Genomic DNA, 17,565 nt, shown 5'->3' on the forward strand with positions numbered 1-17,565 from the left:
TCTCTCTTCAATCACCCAACCCCAGACTCCAGGGGCTGCCCCACAGTGGAAGTTGTGGCAGATGGCGGAAGGGGTGTGTGGCTGGCAGGGTCATTCAATGCTGGGCTCTGGGCCAGGACCCTAAAGCAGCCAAGACCATGCCCAGCACTTGCAGAGGGTCCTTTATCCCTTTTTCGCCACCAAATCTCCATGATCTCTCCCCAAGCCTGGCCCTCCTCCAGTGCTTTATCTGTCCAAAATTCTTTGACACTCCTTCCACTGGGAGCTAGGATTATGTCCTGTCCTTGAATGTGGGCCTTGGGACTCTGGTAGAAAACAGTGGACGTAATGCTGTGCCAGGTTTCAGGCGCAGGTCTTAGGAAACTGGCAGCTTCTGCTTCTTATCTCTTGGGATTTCATTCTGGGAACCCAGCCACCATGCTGTGAGAAAGCCAAGCAGCCACATGGAGAGGCCACTTAGAGCTGTCCCAGTGGACACCTCCAGCTGAGGTTCCAGCTGACAGCCAGCAGCAACTGCCCCACTGTGTATGCCCCAGCCTGAAAGCCACTCCAACCTATAGTGCTTTGGAGTAGATACAAACTGTCCCTACTGACTGCTACTCAGACTGCAGGTCTGTGAACAAAATAGATGATTATTGTTTTAAGCCACTAAGTTTGGGGTGGTTATGCAGCAACAGGTCTGGGGTGGGACACCAGACCTCACCTCTCTGGAGCCTATCCATCACCAAATACCACTGAGCCTTCCTTCTAAATACCTCTGAAATCCATCATGTCCTTTCTGTCTTCCCCACCACCCCATCTGTCCCCTTGACAACTATGTTAGCATCCTAATAGATCTCCTCCACTCACTCTTGCCACCACAGGGCCTGTTTTCTACACAGCAGTCCAGGGAACTTGCTGGAAAACCCATCTGATTACCTCCCCAGCCCATCTGCACCTACTTGAAGCACTCAGTGGCTTTCTGCTCTCCTAAGATCAAGACTTATTATCCTTTCCTCCTTTGGGCTTCAGCCACACTAATCTGTCTTCTCTTCCTCCAGGACCCCACGTTCTCTTTGCCCCAGAGCCTTTGTACATACTGTTTCCACACCCTGAGATGCCCTCTTCCACCCATCTAAGTAACTTTTGCTCATGCTTTAGGTCTCAGCTCAAACACTGCCTCATCCATGAACTGCCTCTAAGCTGTCTCGAAATGGAATCCCTGACCAGCATCGTCAGGGAACTTGTTAGAAATGCCAGTTCTCAGGCCCAAGTCCAGAGCTAAAGAATCAGAAAGTCTGGGGTAAAACTCAGCTGTCCGTGTTTAACAAGCCCTGCAGGTGATTCTGATCCACACAGGTAAGACCTGCCACTCAAAAGACCCCAGTTCAGGTCACGGACTTTACCTTCTCCCATCTGCAAATTCCTTTTCTTCAGAGGTCTGCATTTATGATTATTACACAGGTCTTTGTGAGGTTATCTAAATGTCCGCCCCCCTTGAAAGACCAGGGTACCCCTTACAGATCTGGACCCCTAAAAGACCATGGGGAGGGTGATAAATCTTAAGAAACTTGGGAGGTTTCAGCCTCTGCAAGAAAGGGTGCTGTTCAGAAGGCAGAGAAAGGGTACCCAGAGCTTTCCCTGCCCGTCTTCTCCCATTCCTCTCCCCAATCCCTCCTCTAGCCTAGGGGAGCACTCAGCTGACTTCTGTTGACCACCGAGCCAGGCCTTGTTTTATGGGCTTTACGTGTTTTATATCATTTAAGACAACAAGCTTCTGAGTGTGGATCATTAACATTCTGGTTTTACAGATGGGGAAACTGAGACTCAGTTAGGTCCAAGTACTTGGCTTAGGTCAGGGTAGGGAGGAATTGAACCCAGGTGGGGTGACTGTCACACTACCCCCTTGCCATCAGCACCCAGGCGGAGAACACTCAGGTGGGCCAGAAGGTAAGTAGCATGAGAGCAACGGGCCAGTGGGGCTAAGTGGAGCCCCGTCTGCCCTTCCTGCGGGCAGCCTCAGCTGCAGCAGATCATGGGCCTATGAGGTGGAAGCCCCAGTGTTGCCAGACCTTCCCAGATTTTCAAGGGTAACCAAAAATGTGAATTTTTCATAGAAATCTCCCTGTTTCTAAATGATTACATTAAAAAAAAAACCTCAGATGGTTCCAAAGACCAGATAAATGCCTGTGTCAGACGACATCAGTGGCCAAATCAAGGCGTAAGTGGCAGCAGAGACAAACAAGGAGACACCACTATGCATGTATAAGGTCTCTGATGTGGCCACAGCCCCTGGCTACGTCAGTTGCTGTTTCTGCTGTCTCTGGGCCTGTCCAATTGATGTCCATCCCTTGGTGGGATGCTGTTTCACTAAGGCAGTCCTGTCAGCCTTGACATGATCAGTGCCATGTGGGCAGGGACTGGGTCTGCTTTGTCATAGCTGTGTCATCAGCCTGCATGCAGAAGGTGCTCATTAAATGCTTGCTAATGAAGGACTATATAAGCTCTTCCCCCTGCAAGCCCTCCTCCACCCTCATGGTGGCTCCTCCCTCTCCTTCTACCCCTGGGCAGTGGGGGCAAGACCCCGGAAGGCTAAAAGCCGGCAGCTGGGCGCCTCCTTGGATGCCTGCCTTCCTGCAAGGAGCATGGCGACTGCCAGCCCTGTAAGTCCATCTGCCTGCCCCTTGGGCAGTGAAGGTAGGGGCTGGGCTGGCCAGGCCAGGGCTCACTACCCACCCTGACTCCTTTCTTTGGTCAGGCCAGAGAGGTTGAGGGTGGAATCCGAAAGCGGGAGAAGGAGAAAGAGGAGACAGCTGCCGTGTGGATGTCAGGGGGAGAGGAGGCTCTAAGCTCTCCCAGGGCCCTGCGGCCCCTGAGGAAGAAGGCCCAGGATGAGGGCCCTGCGGGAGCCAAGCTGGCGTTGCACCCGCTGCTGAACAGGTAAGGCTGGCCCCAGGGCTGTGGCCTTGACCATGCCTTCCTCTCTGGCCTGCAGTTTCTCATCTGGGAAAGGTCAGAGCTGGCCTAGCACTTGGTCCCTGATGGTCCTTCCAGCCTTTACCCAGCTGAGAGTCTGGGTTAAATGCCTCCACTCTTCCCTGGCCCTCTGGGGAGCCTGTATCCCAAATCCCATCTCCCAGTTTGTCCTTGAAAGGGCAGGACTGTCCTGCCAGCCTAGTTGCTGCTGAGGGTGGGGCTGGGGGCTCTCTGCTTCCTCCTGGCCATCCTTTTCTTCAGGTGGGCTCTGTGGTTCTTCAAGAATGACCGCAGCCGTGCCTGGCAGGACAATTTGCATCTGATCACCAAGTTTGACACTGTGGAGGACTTCTGGGCGTAAGTGCCTAACCCCCTCAAAGGGAGGCCAAAGCCAGGGGCCTCTTGAGCCCTCATACCTCCCGGTAGGGAGTGGGGGACATTCCTACACGGCTTTCCTAGCCCCTCCCTGGGGCCTTTCAGCATTTGCTGAGGGCTGGGGCTTGGTGCTGTCAATGGGGCTGGGGTAGAGGCCCCCCCCAGAGACTTCTTGGGGCTTAGGGAGAGAGCCTGGTGGGTGGGAGAAGCAAGGAGTTGACCTTGGCTCTGCCACTCCATGACTTTGTGACCCTAGGCAAGTTCCTTTTACTCTCTGAGCTTGTCTCAGCCACAAATTGAGGATTAGGCCTCCCGAGAGTGTCCACGGGTGATAGGGGCATATGCAAAGTTCTGTGCAAACCCCGGGGTGGAGGGGAGGGGCCTGGGGCTTCAGGTGGAAGGGTACCAGAAACAAAGCTGGCATCAGGGCTCTGAAAGCCTCCCCAGGGGCTTGGGTGGTCAGGGAAGGCTCCAGGCAGAAGGTGGGGTCTGAGGGTTTGGGTAAGTAGGAATGGAATTTGGTTGGGGGAAGAAGAGCAAGTGTGAGCAAAGCTTGAAGGCCTGAAGGAAAGCAGCGGGGCCGGTAAGAAGTTGAGGGGACTGAGGCCAGTTGGAAGCAGGCCCTAAAAAGCCTGGACTTTCAGCCTGGGGTTGGGGGCTTTCTCCAGGATGTACAGTCACATCCAGTTGGCCAGTAAGCTTTCCTCCGGCTGTGACTACGCCCTGTTTAAGGTAGGCTCTGCTGGCGGCTCCTCTGATTCTGGCCCCTTTGAATCAACTGGGGGGACTGATTCTTCCTAGCTTTTGCTGTGTTCCTCCCCATAGGGGGCTGGGGTGGGGGGCTTTGGACAGTCTCCCTCGGAGTGGACATAGGATTTCCCATTTGAGGCTCTTTTGAACAGAAGCTTGAACACAGCTGCACTTCGAAGGACCTTTAAGAGTCTGGAAGGGGAGGTGGGGAGAAGGTTCAGGAACCAGGAGCCCAGGTTTGTGGTCTGGCTCTTTAGGAGAAGGAATCAGAATTACCTGAGGACACCCCTAGGCAATGTCTGGGGCCAGTCCCAGAGGTGCTGGCCCTGCAGGTGTGCGAGGCGGGGCCCTGACATCAGTGTTTAAAGATTTCCCCAGGTGACAGGTCCCAGCTGAGCCTGGGTTGTCTGCCCTTGGCCACACTGGTTGCCCCAGAGGCTTCCTGAATTACCCATTTGAAATTTGTCTCCAGGAACTTGGTTCAATATAGGAGACATACACAGACACATGCAAGGCTACAAAAGGTGACAAATACTGAGGCTTAGGGACCTGTGGGTGCTCAGAGGAGGGTGTGGGGGACTGAGGGGCTGGCTGGTGATGGAGCCTGCTTATACAGAGGGAATGCAGGCAAGGGAGAACCTGACCTGTGGAGGACTATTTAGGGGCTAGAGCAGGGCCTGGGAAGGTGGCTAGGTCCCCACTTCCCTTTGAACAAAAGGAGGGCAGTTGATTTGCCATCCTGTCTCCCAGGATGGCATCGAGCCCATGTGGGAAGATAGCAGAAATAAGAGAGGTGGCCGCTGGCTGGTCAGCCTCGCCAAGCAGCAGCGCCACAGTGAGCTGGACCGCCTGTGGCTGGAGACAGTAAGTGGTGGGGCTGGGGGGGCCAGGCTGGTGCGGCAGTAGTCTCAAGGATGGTGGGGACAGTCCCTGTGCCCAAGCTGGAGGTCTTACCATCCGCCCTTCTGGCCTCAGCTGCTGTGTCTGATCGGGGAGAGCTTTGAGGAGCACAACCGGGAGGTGTGTGGGGCCGTCATCAATATCCGAGCCAAGGGGGACAAGATTGCCATATGGACAAGGGCAGCAGAGAACCAGGAGGGTGTGCTGCACATCGGGTGAGGGGTATCTCTGGTACAGGGTGGGGGATGCCTTCTAGGGGAGAAGGTGAGTTGAGGGTGGCTTGGCATGCCAGAGTGACCTTTGGAACTCTCATGTCATCTCCCCCTTCTTCTTACCCACCTATATAAAAGGTTTGGAATCTAGATTTCAAACTGTTTCTAGCAGAACTCTTCTGCACTAAAGAGCCGTATTTAGGCTTTCCACATGGGTAAGACAGACAAAACAGGAGTGACTAACCAGAGAAGGACCCAGGGTCTCAGGTTATCTCCAGGACCTGCTGCTGACTGTCTCATTTCTTCTCCCACTCCCCAGGCGTGTCTACAAAGAGCGCCTGGGCCTCTCCACAAAGACCGTCATTGGGTACCAGGCCCACGCAGATACAGCCACCAAGAGCAACTCTCTTGCCAAAAACAAGTTTGTGATGTGAGGGGCCCTTGATGCCACTCCCCCTGAGTCAGGCGCTCCTGAGTCTCTCAATGCTGGGTGTGTAGGGAGGTTCTGGGCTGCACTGCTGATGTTGGGCAAGATTGGGGGACAGATAACCCAGTTTTTACCTGTCCTGGAGGAATGTGAACACTCTTTAACAGGAGTTGGGGTCTAAGCCTAGGGCCAGCTCTGTGGTGGTAGTGGGGTCAGCCTGAGGACCCAGGGCAGAAAGGTGGAGGAAACCCCTGAATTTCCTTGTTCCATCCCTGGGGTTGGGTAGGGAGGTGTGGGGTGAGTCACTGGGGAAAGGAGGGCTCAACCAAAGGTGGGAAGAGAACAGATGGGAGAGAATCCTCAGATCTAGTACTCTGTGCCCCCTGCGAAAGGCACCTGGTGGTTGAGGGCTAGACTCTTCCATTTTGGGGTAGGGGGCTCAAAGCCACTGACACTGAAAGCTGGAGTTTAGGGACAGGAGTTGGCACAGAGAGCTCTCTGTGACCATTCTGCTTTAAAACCTTTGAGTAGCCTCTCATCAGATCTGTAGCCTTGGAGCCTACCCTATAACCTGTACTTTCCCTCAACCAGCTGTGGGTGGTCCAAAGGGTGGGGCCATTCAAGAGCTGGAGGCTTAGAGGCAGAACCCCATCATCTCACAGAGGTGGGAGTTGACAAATGAGACAGCCCTGTATGGCCAGGCTGAAGTGGAGGTGGGTGGGTGAGGGCCAGGAGAGGAGGGTGGTGGTCAGACTTCACCTTGTCTATTAGAGGAGGATTAACTGGGACGTGATGAAGCTTAAGGCTCTTTCTGTACCTGTTCTATCTAATAAATACTCACTTTTGAACAATATTGGAATTATTTTTGAGGGCTCTAAAATTGAGTAAGATTCAGGCTCTCTCAAAACTTTGATTTCTTCCTGTACTGCCTTGAGAAAACTCATGTGAGACCCCCGCAGGTAGCAAGGGGCCTGGTCAGGGCCCAAGCTGGTGTGATGGAAAGGGGTGAGGGGCAAAGGAAGTACTTTAAAAGCAAAAGGGGTTTGAGCCAGGGAGTGGGGTATATATGCTCCCAGCAAAACTGAAGGGGCAGGGGAGAGCGGGTCAAGTCCCTCACAAGACCCCAGGGGTCACCTAGCCTGAGTTTGAGCCAGGATACCTAGAGCTGAATTTCCGTTGAGCGAATAGCGCCTCTGCTTGGACTCCGCTGTAATAAAACGTCCTGCATGTGTGTTAAAAATACGATCTCCATCAGCTCACCAGCTCAGCAGTTACTCTTTTTCAGGCTCCAACAGCAAAGCCGGGGATTGGGGTGGCGCTCGTATTAAGCCTTGCGGGGTGGGGGGAACTGGCGATCCTTAGTACCTGCGACTTGGGGCGCCATCAGTACGCGTCGCAGGCAGGTCTGAAGGACCCGGGAGAACTCTGCGTCCGCTACCGCGTGGGACAGCCTGGGTCGAGCGTGGACTCGGACCTGGAGGCAGGGCTCCGAGGGGCGGAGCCTGGGGCGACTGCGGAGCCTGTCTGGGGCGGGGCTCAGAGGGGACAGAGGAGGTGGGGGCGGAGCAAAGCTCAGAGAAGACCGAGTCTGGTTGGGGGCGGGGCCTAGGGCGGGGGCGGAGTCAGGCCTAGAGGCGGCCGTGGCTCCGAGGGAACCAAGTGGGCTACCAGCTGGACATTCCGGGCACCGGGGGCGGTCCCTGGGGGGCGGGCGGGGCCCGACCGGCTCTCTGTGTGGTGGCGGCCATGAAGCCGCAGCCGCCGGGCTAGGCCCCGGGCGGCTCCAGCCCAGGGCGGCCCGTGGAGGGTTGGGTAGAGCTCCCGGCTCCCGTTCCCCAGCGGGCGGGCGGCCGGCCGCTCACCATGCCAGGCAAGCACCAGCACTTCCAGGAACCCGAGGTCGGCTGCTGTGGGAAATACTTCCTGTTCGGCTTCAACATTGTCTTCTGGGTGAGCGCGGGGTTGGGTTCCGGGCCCTGTCCTGCGGATTGCGGGACGGGAGGTTCAGTGCCCTACTGGGGGGAGACCACACCCCCTACAAGGGGCTGGGACCGTACCCCTACTCCTTCCTCCCATTCCCGGCTCCACGCCCACCTCCAAGACCACCTGAGGGAGGTTTGGAGCGGCTCAGGGTGCAGGGGGTAGGGTGGGGGAGGGAAGCCTCCTGGTGTCTCCCCAAAGCCAGGTGGAGAAAGGGGAGGTTTTTCCTTGACGGCCCCAGGGGCAAGATTGGTGCGGGTCACCCCCTCTCCCGCCCAGCTCACTTGCTGTGCTGGGGTGTGGGTTGCGCGCGCAGCTCCACCCCTTATTTAGCCGCTACAGAGCAGAGTTGTGGTGCAAGAAGGGCCGAATCTGCTCCCCCACCCCTTTTGCCCCTGCAACACCTGGGCCTGCGGCCTCCTCTTAAGCTCCTGCAAAGATGGGTGGGTCAAACCTGCACCCTTCCAGTCCCACACTGAGAGGCTTTCGGGCTGGGAGGGCCAATAAGCCTAGTTTTTCAGTTGGGGGCATCTCCTCTGTTGAGTTGCTGGCCTTGGCCCTAGGGAACAGAATTCAACATTTCACAGCTGACAAAACCCCTCTAGGGCGGGGCTGCCTTTGGCTGGAGAAGGGAGCTGCTAGTGCCTCTCCCAGGGTGGCATCTATGCCCCTAGGCCCTGCCAAGTCATCTTTCTTTTCTCCCGCCCATCTCTCCAAGGCTGCTTGCTGCTTCTGCAGTCTGCGCCTGCGGCCTTCCTGCCACCCTGGGTCCACCGGCCAGTCCCATTGAGTTTTGCTCAGCAGGGCTCAGAGGTGCTGCCCTTTTCCCACATGCTGCTCAGGCAGTCACCCGTGGGCGGGTGTCCTTTGGCCTTAGTGGTGCTCAGCTCAGGAGGGTGTGGCATTGTGCAGAGGGCACTGGTGGGGAAGCCTGGAGGTGTGGGTGTAGCAGGCCTCCTGTGAGACTAGGGGTAAGTCACTTCTCCTTTCCTGGCCTCAGCTTCTCTGACTGAGAGGGGGTGATAATGAAGCCTGTCCCTCAGAGTTGTTAGGTAGATTAAATGAATTCTAACTTCCTGTATTTGTATAGCTACTTTATTAATAACTGCATTTTACAGTTGAGGGAACAGGCACAGAGAGGCTAAGTCATTTAACCAAATCACACAGCTAGTAAGCACAGAGCCAAGGTAACAGCCCAGTGGGCAGTAGGCAGAGCTCTGTAAGGCAGAGCATTGAGCAGAGGGAGCCCCCAAATGCCAAGTGGGGACAGGCATGAGAGACCCAGGCTCGCTCCTGGGGGGCCTCCCAGGCAGGTGAGTGGGGGTGGAGAGACAGAGCCTGAAAGGCTCCAGGGTTGGGGCAGAGTTGAGTTTTATATTGAGGGAACTGTGGAGCAGTGAGGGCTTCAATGTTGGGTAATGGATCTGACTGTCTCCAGGGGTGGGTGGGTGAGGGGCAGGGCTTGGAGGTGAAGAGACTAGCGGGGCTGGGGAGTAGAAAAGGTGAGGAAGGCTCCAGGGTAAGTTATGAGGCTTAATTGACAGGCCTGGGCCTCCTGGGGGCTTGGGGGAGAGTTTCAGGTTTGGGTCAACGTGGTCTGAGGGAGGTGCCAATGATATAGGCCCAGAGATTTTTTTTTTTTTTTTAGTGGGAAGCAGACCCTGGTGTTATCCTACTCAGAACCTCCCAATGGTTCTCACTAGAATACAGTCCAGACTCCTCCCCATGGCCTCCAACACCCCGTGGGGTCTGGCCCTGCTGTCCTTCATTTTAGGACTTGCACCACCAAACATGATACCACCTCCAAGGCCTTTGACAGTCCCTTTGCCTGGAATTCTCTGATCACCCTACCTCGTCAGCCCTCTAACTTCATCTAAAATGTCACCACTTTCCCTAACTAAAGTGTGCTCCCACCACCCCCAGTCACTCCCCACTGCATTACCCTCTGTGATTTTCTTTAAAGGATCTGTTGGTATCTGAAATTACCTTGTTTGCTCACTGTAGATTTACCCCCCCTGGAGGGTAAACTCCATGAGGGCTGAGAACTCATCTGTTCTGTTTGCTGGTGTAGCCCAATGCATGGAACAAAGTCTGGGACCTGGAGGGGTCTGGAGCCAGGGAGAGGTTTGGATGGAGATCTGGGAGATGCCAATATCATGATGGGGTGGAAAATGAGGGTGAGGAGGACAAAGGGCAGAAGGATGAGGTTGGAACCTCGTGGTGGGCAGGGGTGCGGGGGTGGCCATGTGCATGGGGCAGGTGAAGCAGAGTGTCCTGGGAGGGAGGCTGAGAAGGGGCAGAGGGAGGAATGGCATTGTGTTACCTTAACCATGGAGGGGCTCAAGAAAGAGAAAGTAGTGGTTGGTTGCTTGTCTAAAGGTCACAGGCAGTCAGGTGGGATAAGGCAGGGGTTTCACATGTGGAACCCCCTGGTTGGGGGAGGGAAGGAAAAACATTTCTAGAGAGAGCATAGCAGTGGGAGGAGCCTGAGGTCAGGAAGGGGAAGGTGTTAAAAGTGGGTGGTCACTGGTGGAGCTTGTGGTTGGCAGAGGCTGTGTGCTGAGAGGAGGGAGTCTGTGAAAGCAGGTGGGTGGTGTAGGTCTGCAGAGGTGGGGTCGTGGCCCTGGGCTTGGGCAGGAGGGGTGGTTTCCTTTTAAGACTGTATGTCAAGATCCAGGGCTCTTTCTAGTAAGGAATTGAGGCAGGTTGGTGGGTGGTGTTTGGAAGGCTTGGACAGAGCTGTGGTTAGATGTTTCCTAGAGCGAAGCCGTTGACACAGGCTGGGGCCCCTCAGCTGGCTCCTGCTCTGCATCTGGATTCCTTGCCATTCAGGGGTCTTCAGTCAGGAGTGGGGGTGGGGTGGAAGTCAGAGTAGCAGGGTAGCAGGAGGGCTGGACTTGGGAGAGGGGGGCAGAGAAGAGGCTCAGGAGACTGCTGCTGTGGCTTGGTTGGAGTGTGTCTGCCGCCTTCTGCTCCCGTTCTGAGTTCCAGGGATAGGGAGGGGTCAGTCTTCCAGCCTGTGTCCTGTGGAATCTTCAGCACTGAGATATATTCTTGAGAGGGTGGAAAGGACCCTGGATCCCATTTACAGCCTTTCCCCTTCTTCCTTTCTCTCCCTGGCTTCCAGAAGATCCTGAGTCCTAGTGGGGAGGAGCTGGTCTGGGGATGAGGAAGGATCATGGTGCCCCAGCCCTCAGCTTTTTGCTCTGCTCCTGCAGGTGCTGGGAGCCCTGTTCCTGGCTATTGGCCTCTGGGCCTGGGCTGAGAAGGTAAGGCAATGTACTAGGGTGTAGGATTTCCTTGGGTCGAGGTGGTGGGAGGGTCAGCCTCCCCACTTCCTCTGCTCCTGTGGCACAGGGCGTTCTCTCCAACATCTCGGCGCTGACAGATCTAGGAGGCCTTGATCCTGTGTGGCTGTTTGTAGTGGTAGGAGGCATCATGTCAGTGCTGGGCTTTGCCGGCTGCATTGGGGCCCTCCGGGAGAACACCTTCCTGCTCAAGTTTGTGAGTACCCTCGCCCGGCGCTGCCCACATCCACTGGGGGCCCCTGCCTCCTCCTACCTGCTTCTTGGTTTACTGCGTGCTTGGCAACAGTTTTATTATGGTATTTTTGTACCAATAATCATCAGATTCGAATTATTTATGTTTATAGGATCCTTTCTGTTGTAAGCGACTGAAACCCAGTGGCCTAAGCATAAAAGGGGGTTTCCATGCGCTAAGAAAAGCCCCGAGGGTGTGCTGACCACCAGCACATTTGGAAGTAGGGACTACCACAGTGTCACTTGGCCTGGTCTCTGTTTCTCAGCTCTGTCACTCGGGGTTGGCTCCATTCCCCATGGGGTGGAAGGAAGCCCAGTAACAGGTGGGTACTGGCTTCCCGCTGCCCTTCCAGGAACTCCCACTGGAGACCAAGGCTCTCTCTTCACAGCCATTCGGCCAGTCCTTTAATTTCGTCTCTTGGTTCTGATTGGCTGTCTCTGGACCAATCCCTGTGGCCCCAGGGTGGGGGTAGTGCTCTGATGGGCGGGCTCCTGTCCCAAGCTCAGTGCTCTATCTGGGAACGCGGAAAGGTGGCGATGGCTCCACGTGAGCTGCAGGAACCGAGGATGTACGATGGAGGGTGGTTTCTCAAAGAAAATGGGTTGATTACAGAGGAAGTGGAATGGATGGGTAGCTAACAACAGCGCACCGTCTTTTACCATCATAAAATAATACCAACATGATAGAAGGTGGGGACTCTGGGCTTTCCAAGGTCATGGTGCGGGTTGAGCTCCACTTCATGGCACCTTCAGGCCTTATGTCTCCGACCCCTACCATCTGTATACCCCCAACCCCAGTTCTCCGTATTCCTCGGCCTCATCTTCTTCCTGGAGCTGGCAACAGGGATCCTGGCCTTCGTTTTCAAGGACTGGATTCGAGACCAGCTCAACCTCTTCATCAACAACAACGTCAAGGCCTATCGGGATGACATTGACCTCCAGAACCTCATTGACTTTGCTCAGGAATACGTGAGTCCACACTGGCAGGGGCCACCTTGAGGAAACGTCTGCCAGGCATATGCATGAGGGAGCAAGTTTCGTGTGTGTTGGGATCATTTCTTGCCCACTCAGGCTAGATAGGCCCCAGGGAAGAGGGCCAGATCTGGGGGGAAGCCAGCGCCTATGGTCCTGTGGGTCAGCATGTGCCTAGCCCTTCAGGGACACGGGGCTGAGGAACAGAGGCCAGAGGCTCCAGACTGGCAACTCCTAACTCCCCACTCCCCTGCCCTCACCCCAGTGAAGCTCTGCCCTCAAGCTTGTATACCTCACACCTGTGAAGACACAGTCGGTGAAGAGTTCAGAACTCCTAGGCACCTTCCGCCTGGACCGTCTCATCTACTCACACCCACTTACCTACAGTTACACCCACCCACTCACACTCAGAGTTGTGGGCCTTCCATGTTATTCATCCTAGGAGTCTGCTCTGGGGTCCAGAGATGATCCAGAGCTGGTTTCTGCTTTGAGGAGTTCCAACCCAGGGCAGAGGCTGACTTAAAGCCAGGAGGTTAGGATGTGATTTATTTGTTCATTAACACAGAATTGTTACAGGCCTATCATGTGCCAGGCCCTGGGCCAGGTGCTGGGGATTACTTGGTGATGAAAGCTGCGACCTGTCCTCATGGGGATGGCAATCTAGAAGAGACAAATGATAAAAAGCAAAGCAAACACATATATGTGTGTGTGTATAAAATTATAAATTGTGGTAAAGGCTGAAATGGGGAAGGGTAGAGAAGGAAAAGGAGCAAGAATATGGAGAGAGGGATGAGGGTCCCCTGGCAGGAATAGCAGGTGCTGAGCAGAGTGAGAGGAGGCAGGCAGAGGCCAGGCTGTGCACTGTGGCCTGTGCACAGAGAGCCACAAGGCCAGGCCTCAGTCTGCTGGCTCAGCCCACAAGTCCTCTGAGCGGGTCCCTCAAGGGTCGGCTTGTAGGCGGCCTGTGTTGTGTCAGGGAGTTAAGGTGTGTGCTCCTGTCTCCCTGACAGACCATGTGCTCTTTGCTTCAACACAGCCCCACACTTGCCATTGTCCCCCTAGGGAGACAAGCCCACAGTGCTCTGGGTAGAGGTGACCCCCATACAGGTCCTCATAGCAGCATTTACACAGTACAATGGGGGTGGTTAGGAGGATGGTAGGATTACCCTCCTGTCCCTGCAGAGAGGAAGAGAAGGTCTTCATAAAAATCCCTGGGGCCAGGGTGGGGAGACTTAGCATAGATGTGGGGTTCAGTGGTGCCTCTTCCCACAGGGCTTGGCTCAATACCCACCCCTCGGGGTGCCCCTTTCCAGTACCTCCCTGCTCCCACCAACCTAGGCAGGAGCCTAGAGCTGCTCTGATGGCTATGGGCCCAGGCCTGGCCTGCCTGCAGCGGGGGTGAGGAGGTGCCCACTCGCTGGCTGCCTTGAGGCCCTCTCCCAGCCCAGCCCTTTCCCTGCAGCCTGGACCTGTCCCCAAACAGGATAGGGTGGGCCTAGCTCACCTGGGCTCTCTTCTCGCCCCTCAGTGGTCTTGCTGTGGAGCCCGAGGGCCCAATGACTGGAACCTCAATATCTATTTCAACTGCACTGACTTGAACCCAAGCCGGGAGCGCTGTGGGGTGCCCTTTTCCTGCTGCATCCGGGACCCCGCGGTGAGTGGGGCCTGGTGAGGGGGGTGGGGGGCACTGCAGTGCGCAGGTCCAGTGTTGGAAAAACCCACCATAGGGCTCAGCTCGGTCATGGATGTCAGGGGAGGTCATTTTACATGGGAGTACCCCTACCACGTTGGGGAGTTTGCGTCTGTGGGCAGCATGGAGGCCTGTGGAGTGGGGACTGCACCTCTTTGGCAAAACCTGTCTCTGTGGTGAGCCAGCCACTACACCTTTGGGCTGTTGTGCTGGGGTGGCAGGAAGTGGGGGGATGTTGACACCTTGATCGCTTTCTTCAGAGCAGAGACCTCTCACAGTGACATCACCTGGAGCATTGAGGGCCAGGGTCCTTCCCATTCTTATAAAACAGGAGCAAGCAGGATTCCTAAACAGGGGCAGCTCAAGCTGACGTTAGCCGCTGTGTGCCCTGGCTCAGGGAGGGAGGCATGGGCCTCAGTGAGCCTTGCTTAGGAGTGGTGGACATGGCAGAATCTGTGATTCCATTGACTCCCCTTGAGAAGCGAGAACCACTGTGGTGGTGGGTGCCATGCGCCCCCAGGTGGTGTCTCCTCACTGAGTGTCTTATTAGCCTATTTCTCCTCAGGAAGACGTTCTCAACACCCAGTGTGGCTATGATGTCCGGCTCAAACTGGTGAGAGGGGCAGGGGTGGAGTTGGCCCTGGGATGGGAAAGGCAGCCTCCCACAAGGTTCTCTGAAAGGCCTCAGGGATTCTGTATCTTGGGAACCATGCAGGGCACCGGGGCTTGGGCTGCCTACCATGAGGGGCAGCAGACCTGTGGGCACAGACACATGTGTTTGCTCATTCCAGCTCTTTGTTGAGCTTGGCATTGCCCGAGACGCTGGAGATTTGTGCTCATGAAACAGGCAGACAGCCCTTGCTCTCAAGGGGCTCCCATTCCAGTGGGGGGAGAAAGACAGTAAGCTCATGGATAAATAAATGTGAACAGTAATGTGACAGTTTCAACTAAGAGCTTGGGAGAGAATAAAGTAAGGGAGGTGACGGAACTGGGGCTGGGCCATCAGGGAAGAGGAGTCTGTTCTGAGACCTTGATGGTGAGGAGCCTGCCATGCAGAGACCTGCTGTAGGGCAACGGACAGAAGGTGTAAGGCCCTGGGGCAGAGATGAGCTTGGCCAGCTGGACTGAGGTGAGGCCCTCCAGGGCGGGAGGGTAGAGCCCTGAACTTGCATGTCTAGGAACTGGAGCAGCAGGGCTCTATCCACACCAAAGGCTGCGTGGGCCAGTTTGAGAAGTGGCTGCAGGACCACCTGATCGTTGTGGCTGGGGTCTTCGTGGGCATCGCCCTCCTCCAGGTACTGCTGCTGCCCTGCAAGCCCCCTCCCCGACCCCTGCCCTACATTCCCTCACCTGCCCTTCATTTTACAGATCTTTGGTATCTGCCTGGCCCAGAACCTCGTCAGTGACATCAAGGCTGTGAAGGCCAACTGGTGAGGCTGCCATGCCGGCCATGGCCACCTGCCTGGCCTACCCAGGGACCCCCGCCCCCATGCTCTGCCCATGATGGGCAAGGCTGCAGGAGGTGTTTATGCTTGGACCTGAGCTCCACACTGGGCTCACGTCGGGGTGTGCTGGGTGCCAGCGGAGAAAGCCGCACGTGTCTGCCTGGGCTGCTTATCCCGGAGCTGTGCACACAGTGGGTGGGTGTGCACAGGGAGCCACCATCTCAGCTGTTGTTCGGGGGCAGGCTCTCTGGGGACTAGGAATGGCCTAGCTAAGTCATTGGGCAGGTAGAGTGTGGTAGGGGACTGCCCATGTCCCCACTAGGCTGGGACACACTTCTCTGTGCATGGCTGTGTGGGACAGGCTTGGGGCCTGCTCTTGCCCAGGCTATGGCCTCATGTAGCTTCAGAGCTTTCCTCTCGACTAACTATGACCTTGACCCTTCCAGAAGCTTATTGCAGCCTCAATGTCTGACTAAAATAGGTCCAAGAATTTTTTCTCCCTTGCTTGCCTCTCAGGATCAAACATGATGATGGCTACAAACTACTCAAATAAACAAAACCTTGAAAACCACTGGCTTCCGCCCACCATCTCGGAGGTTCTGTCAGCTGGAGGGCCTCAGCAGAGCTCTCCGCCTGGGGCCCTGGCCCGGACCCACCCTGCCAACGTGTTTTCTTGGCCTGGGTGGTGCTTATTGTTTGAGCTAACCTTTTAAACTTGGTATATGTCATGTAAAAGTCCAGATCCCTGGCTTCTCGTGAAGAATGACCATCTGGCCACAGAGGCTCTTCAGTGGCATCTTCTCTTGGGACATGTGCTTCCTGTTCTCTGCGGGCCCTGCCTGGCCCGGTAGGCTGGGAATTGGCCTCCCTCACCCTGGTAGGGGTTTCCCCTACAAATTCTGGGCAGCTGCTGTCCAAGCCTGGATGGAGACACAGGGATGTGAAGAAGGGAAAGGCTGGGCCTGTCCTGAGGAGGCCGTATCCTGGTTCTGGCCCTCCTGGGGACTGAGATGAGTGTCAGCATGCCCAGGGAGTGGTTAAGGGTTTGGATGGAGGTCAGGCAGTCTGGTTTGGGGGCTGTGGATGGGGGTCTCCTTGGCTCACTTGAAATCAAATTCAAAATTTTCCCAGTGGCCTGTAGAGCTGTTTCATGGCCACCAGAGGGCACATCAGCACAGCATTCCCAAGGTCTGGCCTTTGCCCTGGGGCAGCCTTACCTAGGTATAGCCCTATCCCTAGTGTGCCCACCCTGCTCACTAGTGCTTTGGGGTTCAGGGAACTTGAAAACTTCTAAAGCTGCAAATGGGCTCAGATTTAGGAAGGCTGGCTGCTGCTCTCAGATCTATCTGCCTTTTAGCTGCGAAAAGGTATGTGTAGAGTGACTGCCCCACTTCTCTCTGAGCTGCCCTTTGTGAATGAAAGGAAGCATTTAGGCTAGTTCACAGATCTCTAACGCAGATACCCTCAGGGCCATGTACGTTGTATAAATGAATGAAGTGGGCCTTTGAATTGTGAGGCCTTTGCAAGGCAACTTCCCTGTCGTTACTGGAGAAGGGACACACAGATGTTGCTTTGTGATGAGAAATATTTGCACAGTTGAGTTGACAATGCCAACTGGCCCTGAGAGACAATAGGCTGTGGTAGAGACTGGCAAAGCACAGACCCCCATCTGAGGTTGGTGGCTGTCATTCAGTTGTAGCTAATTGCTGTAAAGTAAAGTGCAGGTCTAATGTCAGAAATCTAAAGAAGCCAGAAATCCAGATTTTTATGTGAAATATCTTGATTTTTAAGTTATTGGCAACTAATGAAAAAAATTTTTAAATGCTGTAAGCCAAACAAAAAATGTGGGGCAGCTTTGGCCGCTGTGCCCCCATAGATTCCTCTGGGACAGTCACCCAAGGGGCCTGGCTGCTGTGCCATTCAGGAATGCTGGAAGCTGCTGCCAGGTGGGCAGGGTGTGGAGCATGAACCCAGCATGTGGGTCCTAGATGCAGGCTAGACAGTGTTCTGGGGTCTCTGACAGAGTCCAGCTGTGGGTGGTTTATACACACTGTAATAAATGCAGCTCACAATATTGTGCATGAGTCTTGTATTTTCTCAGTTTAAATGTTTTCATTGTCATTTTCTCTCTCAAACCTTGCAGCCCCTTGTGAGGTGGAGATTCTTCTGATGAGGAAAGAGTGGCTCAGAGGGGGAAAGGAGTTGCCCAGAACACACAGCTGGGAGGAGGCACCCAGATCTGACCCCTCCTGGTGGAGTTCTACCCCACAACCGCCCTGCCCTTGTGATATACGTCAGGGTGAAGTGCCAAACAGTAAGG

The 17,565-nt window shown here is 55.3% G+C and overlaps 2 protein-coding genes across 3 annotated transcripts; both read left to right on the top strand.

Annotated features, from left to right (window-relative positions):
- Positions 1-2,624: 2,624 nt before the first annotated feature.
- On the top strand, positions 2,625-6,324 carry EIF4E1B (eukaryotic translation initiation factor 4E family member 1B). The gene is made up of 7 exons (XM_017668541.3): positions 2,625-2,642; positions 2,738-2,919; positions 3,217-3,312; positions 3,999-4,062; positions 4,831-4,944; positions 5,056-5,195; positions 5,512-6,324. Exons 1-7 carry the CDS (start codon positions 2,625-2,627, stop codon positions 5,624-5,626), a joined length of 729 nt encoding a protein of 242 aa, XP_017524030.1. The 3' UTR covers positions 5,627-6,324.
- Positions 6,325-7,243: 919 nt separating this feature from the next.
- TSPAN17 (tetraspanin 17) lies at positions 7,244-17,319 on the top strand. Of its 2 annotated transcripts, XM_017668565.3 has the most exons (9): positions 7,246-7,569; positions 10,818-10,868; positions 10,957-11,103; positions 11,937-12,107; positions 13,639-13,764; positions 14,366-14,413; positions 14,979-15,095; positions 15,169-15,230; positions 15,762-17,319. In XM_017668565.3, exons 1-9 carry the CDS (start codon positions 7,483-7,485, stop codon positions 15,796-15,798), a joined length of 846 nt encoding a protein of 281 aa, XP_017524054.1. In that variant the 5' UTR covers positions 7,246-7,482; the 3' UTR covers positions 15,799-17,319. The 2 variants fall into 2 exon arrangements, with proteins under 2 accessions (XP_017524055.1, XP_017524054.1); XM_017668566.3 differs by lacking the exon at positions 14,366-14,413 and having other exon boundaries at positions 7,244-7,569.
- The last annotated feature ends 246 nt before the right edge of the window (positions 17,320-17,565 follow it).

This window comes from Manis javanica, chromosome 1, assembly GCF_040802235.1.
Source record: "Manis javanica isolate MJ-LG chromosome 1, MJ_LKY, whole genome shotgun sequence".
Taxonomy (NCBI): domain Eukaryota; kingdom Metazoa; phylum Chordata; class Mammalia; order Pholidota; family Manidae; genus Manis; species Manis javanica.

What these genes read in the sequence shown, in the direction of transcription:
- TSPAN17 (XM_017668565.3), top strand. Translation starts at nt 7,483, where the DNA reads ATGCCAGGCAAGCACCAGCACTTCCAGGAACCCGAGGTCGGCTGCTGT. An exon ending in TCTGGGCCTGGGCTGAGAAG is followed by an intron (nt 10,869 to 10,956) that starts GTAAGGCAATGT and finishes CCTGTGGCACAG; the next exon opens with GGCGTTCTCTCCAACATCTC. An exon ending in ACACCTTCCTGCTCAAGTTT is followed by an intron (nt 11,104 to 11,936) that starts GTGAGTACCCTC and finishes CCCCAACCCCAG; the next exon opens with TTCTCCGTATTCCTCGGCCT.
- EIF4E1B (XM_017668541.3), top strand. An exon ending in GTGACTACGCCCTGTTTAAG is followed by an intron (nt 4,063 to 4,830) that starts GTAGGCTCTGCT and finishes CCTGTCTCCCAG; the next exon opens with GATGGCATCGAGCCCATGTG. An exon ending in GAGGGTGTGCTGCACATCGG is followed by an intron (nt 5,196 to 5,511) that starts GTGAGGGGTATC and finishes CCCACTCCCCAG; the next exon opens with GCGTGTCTACAAAGAGCGCC.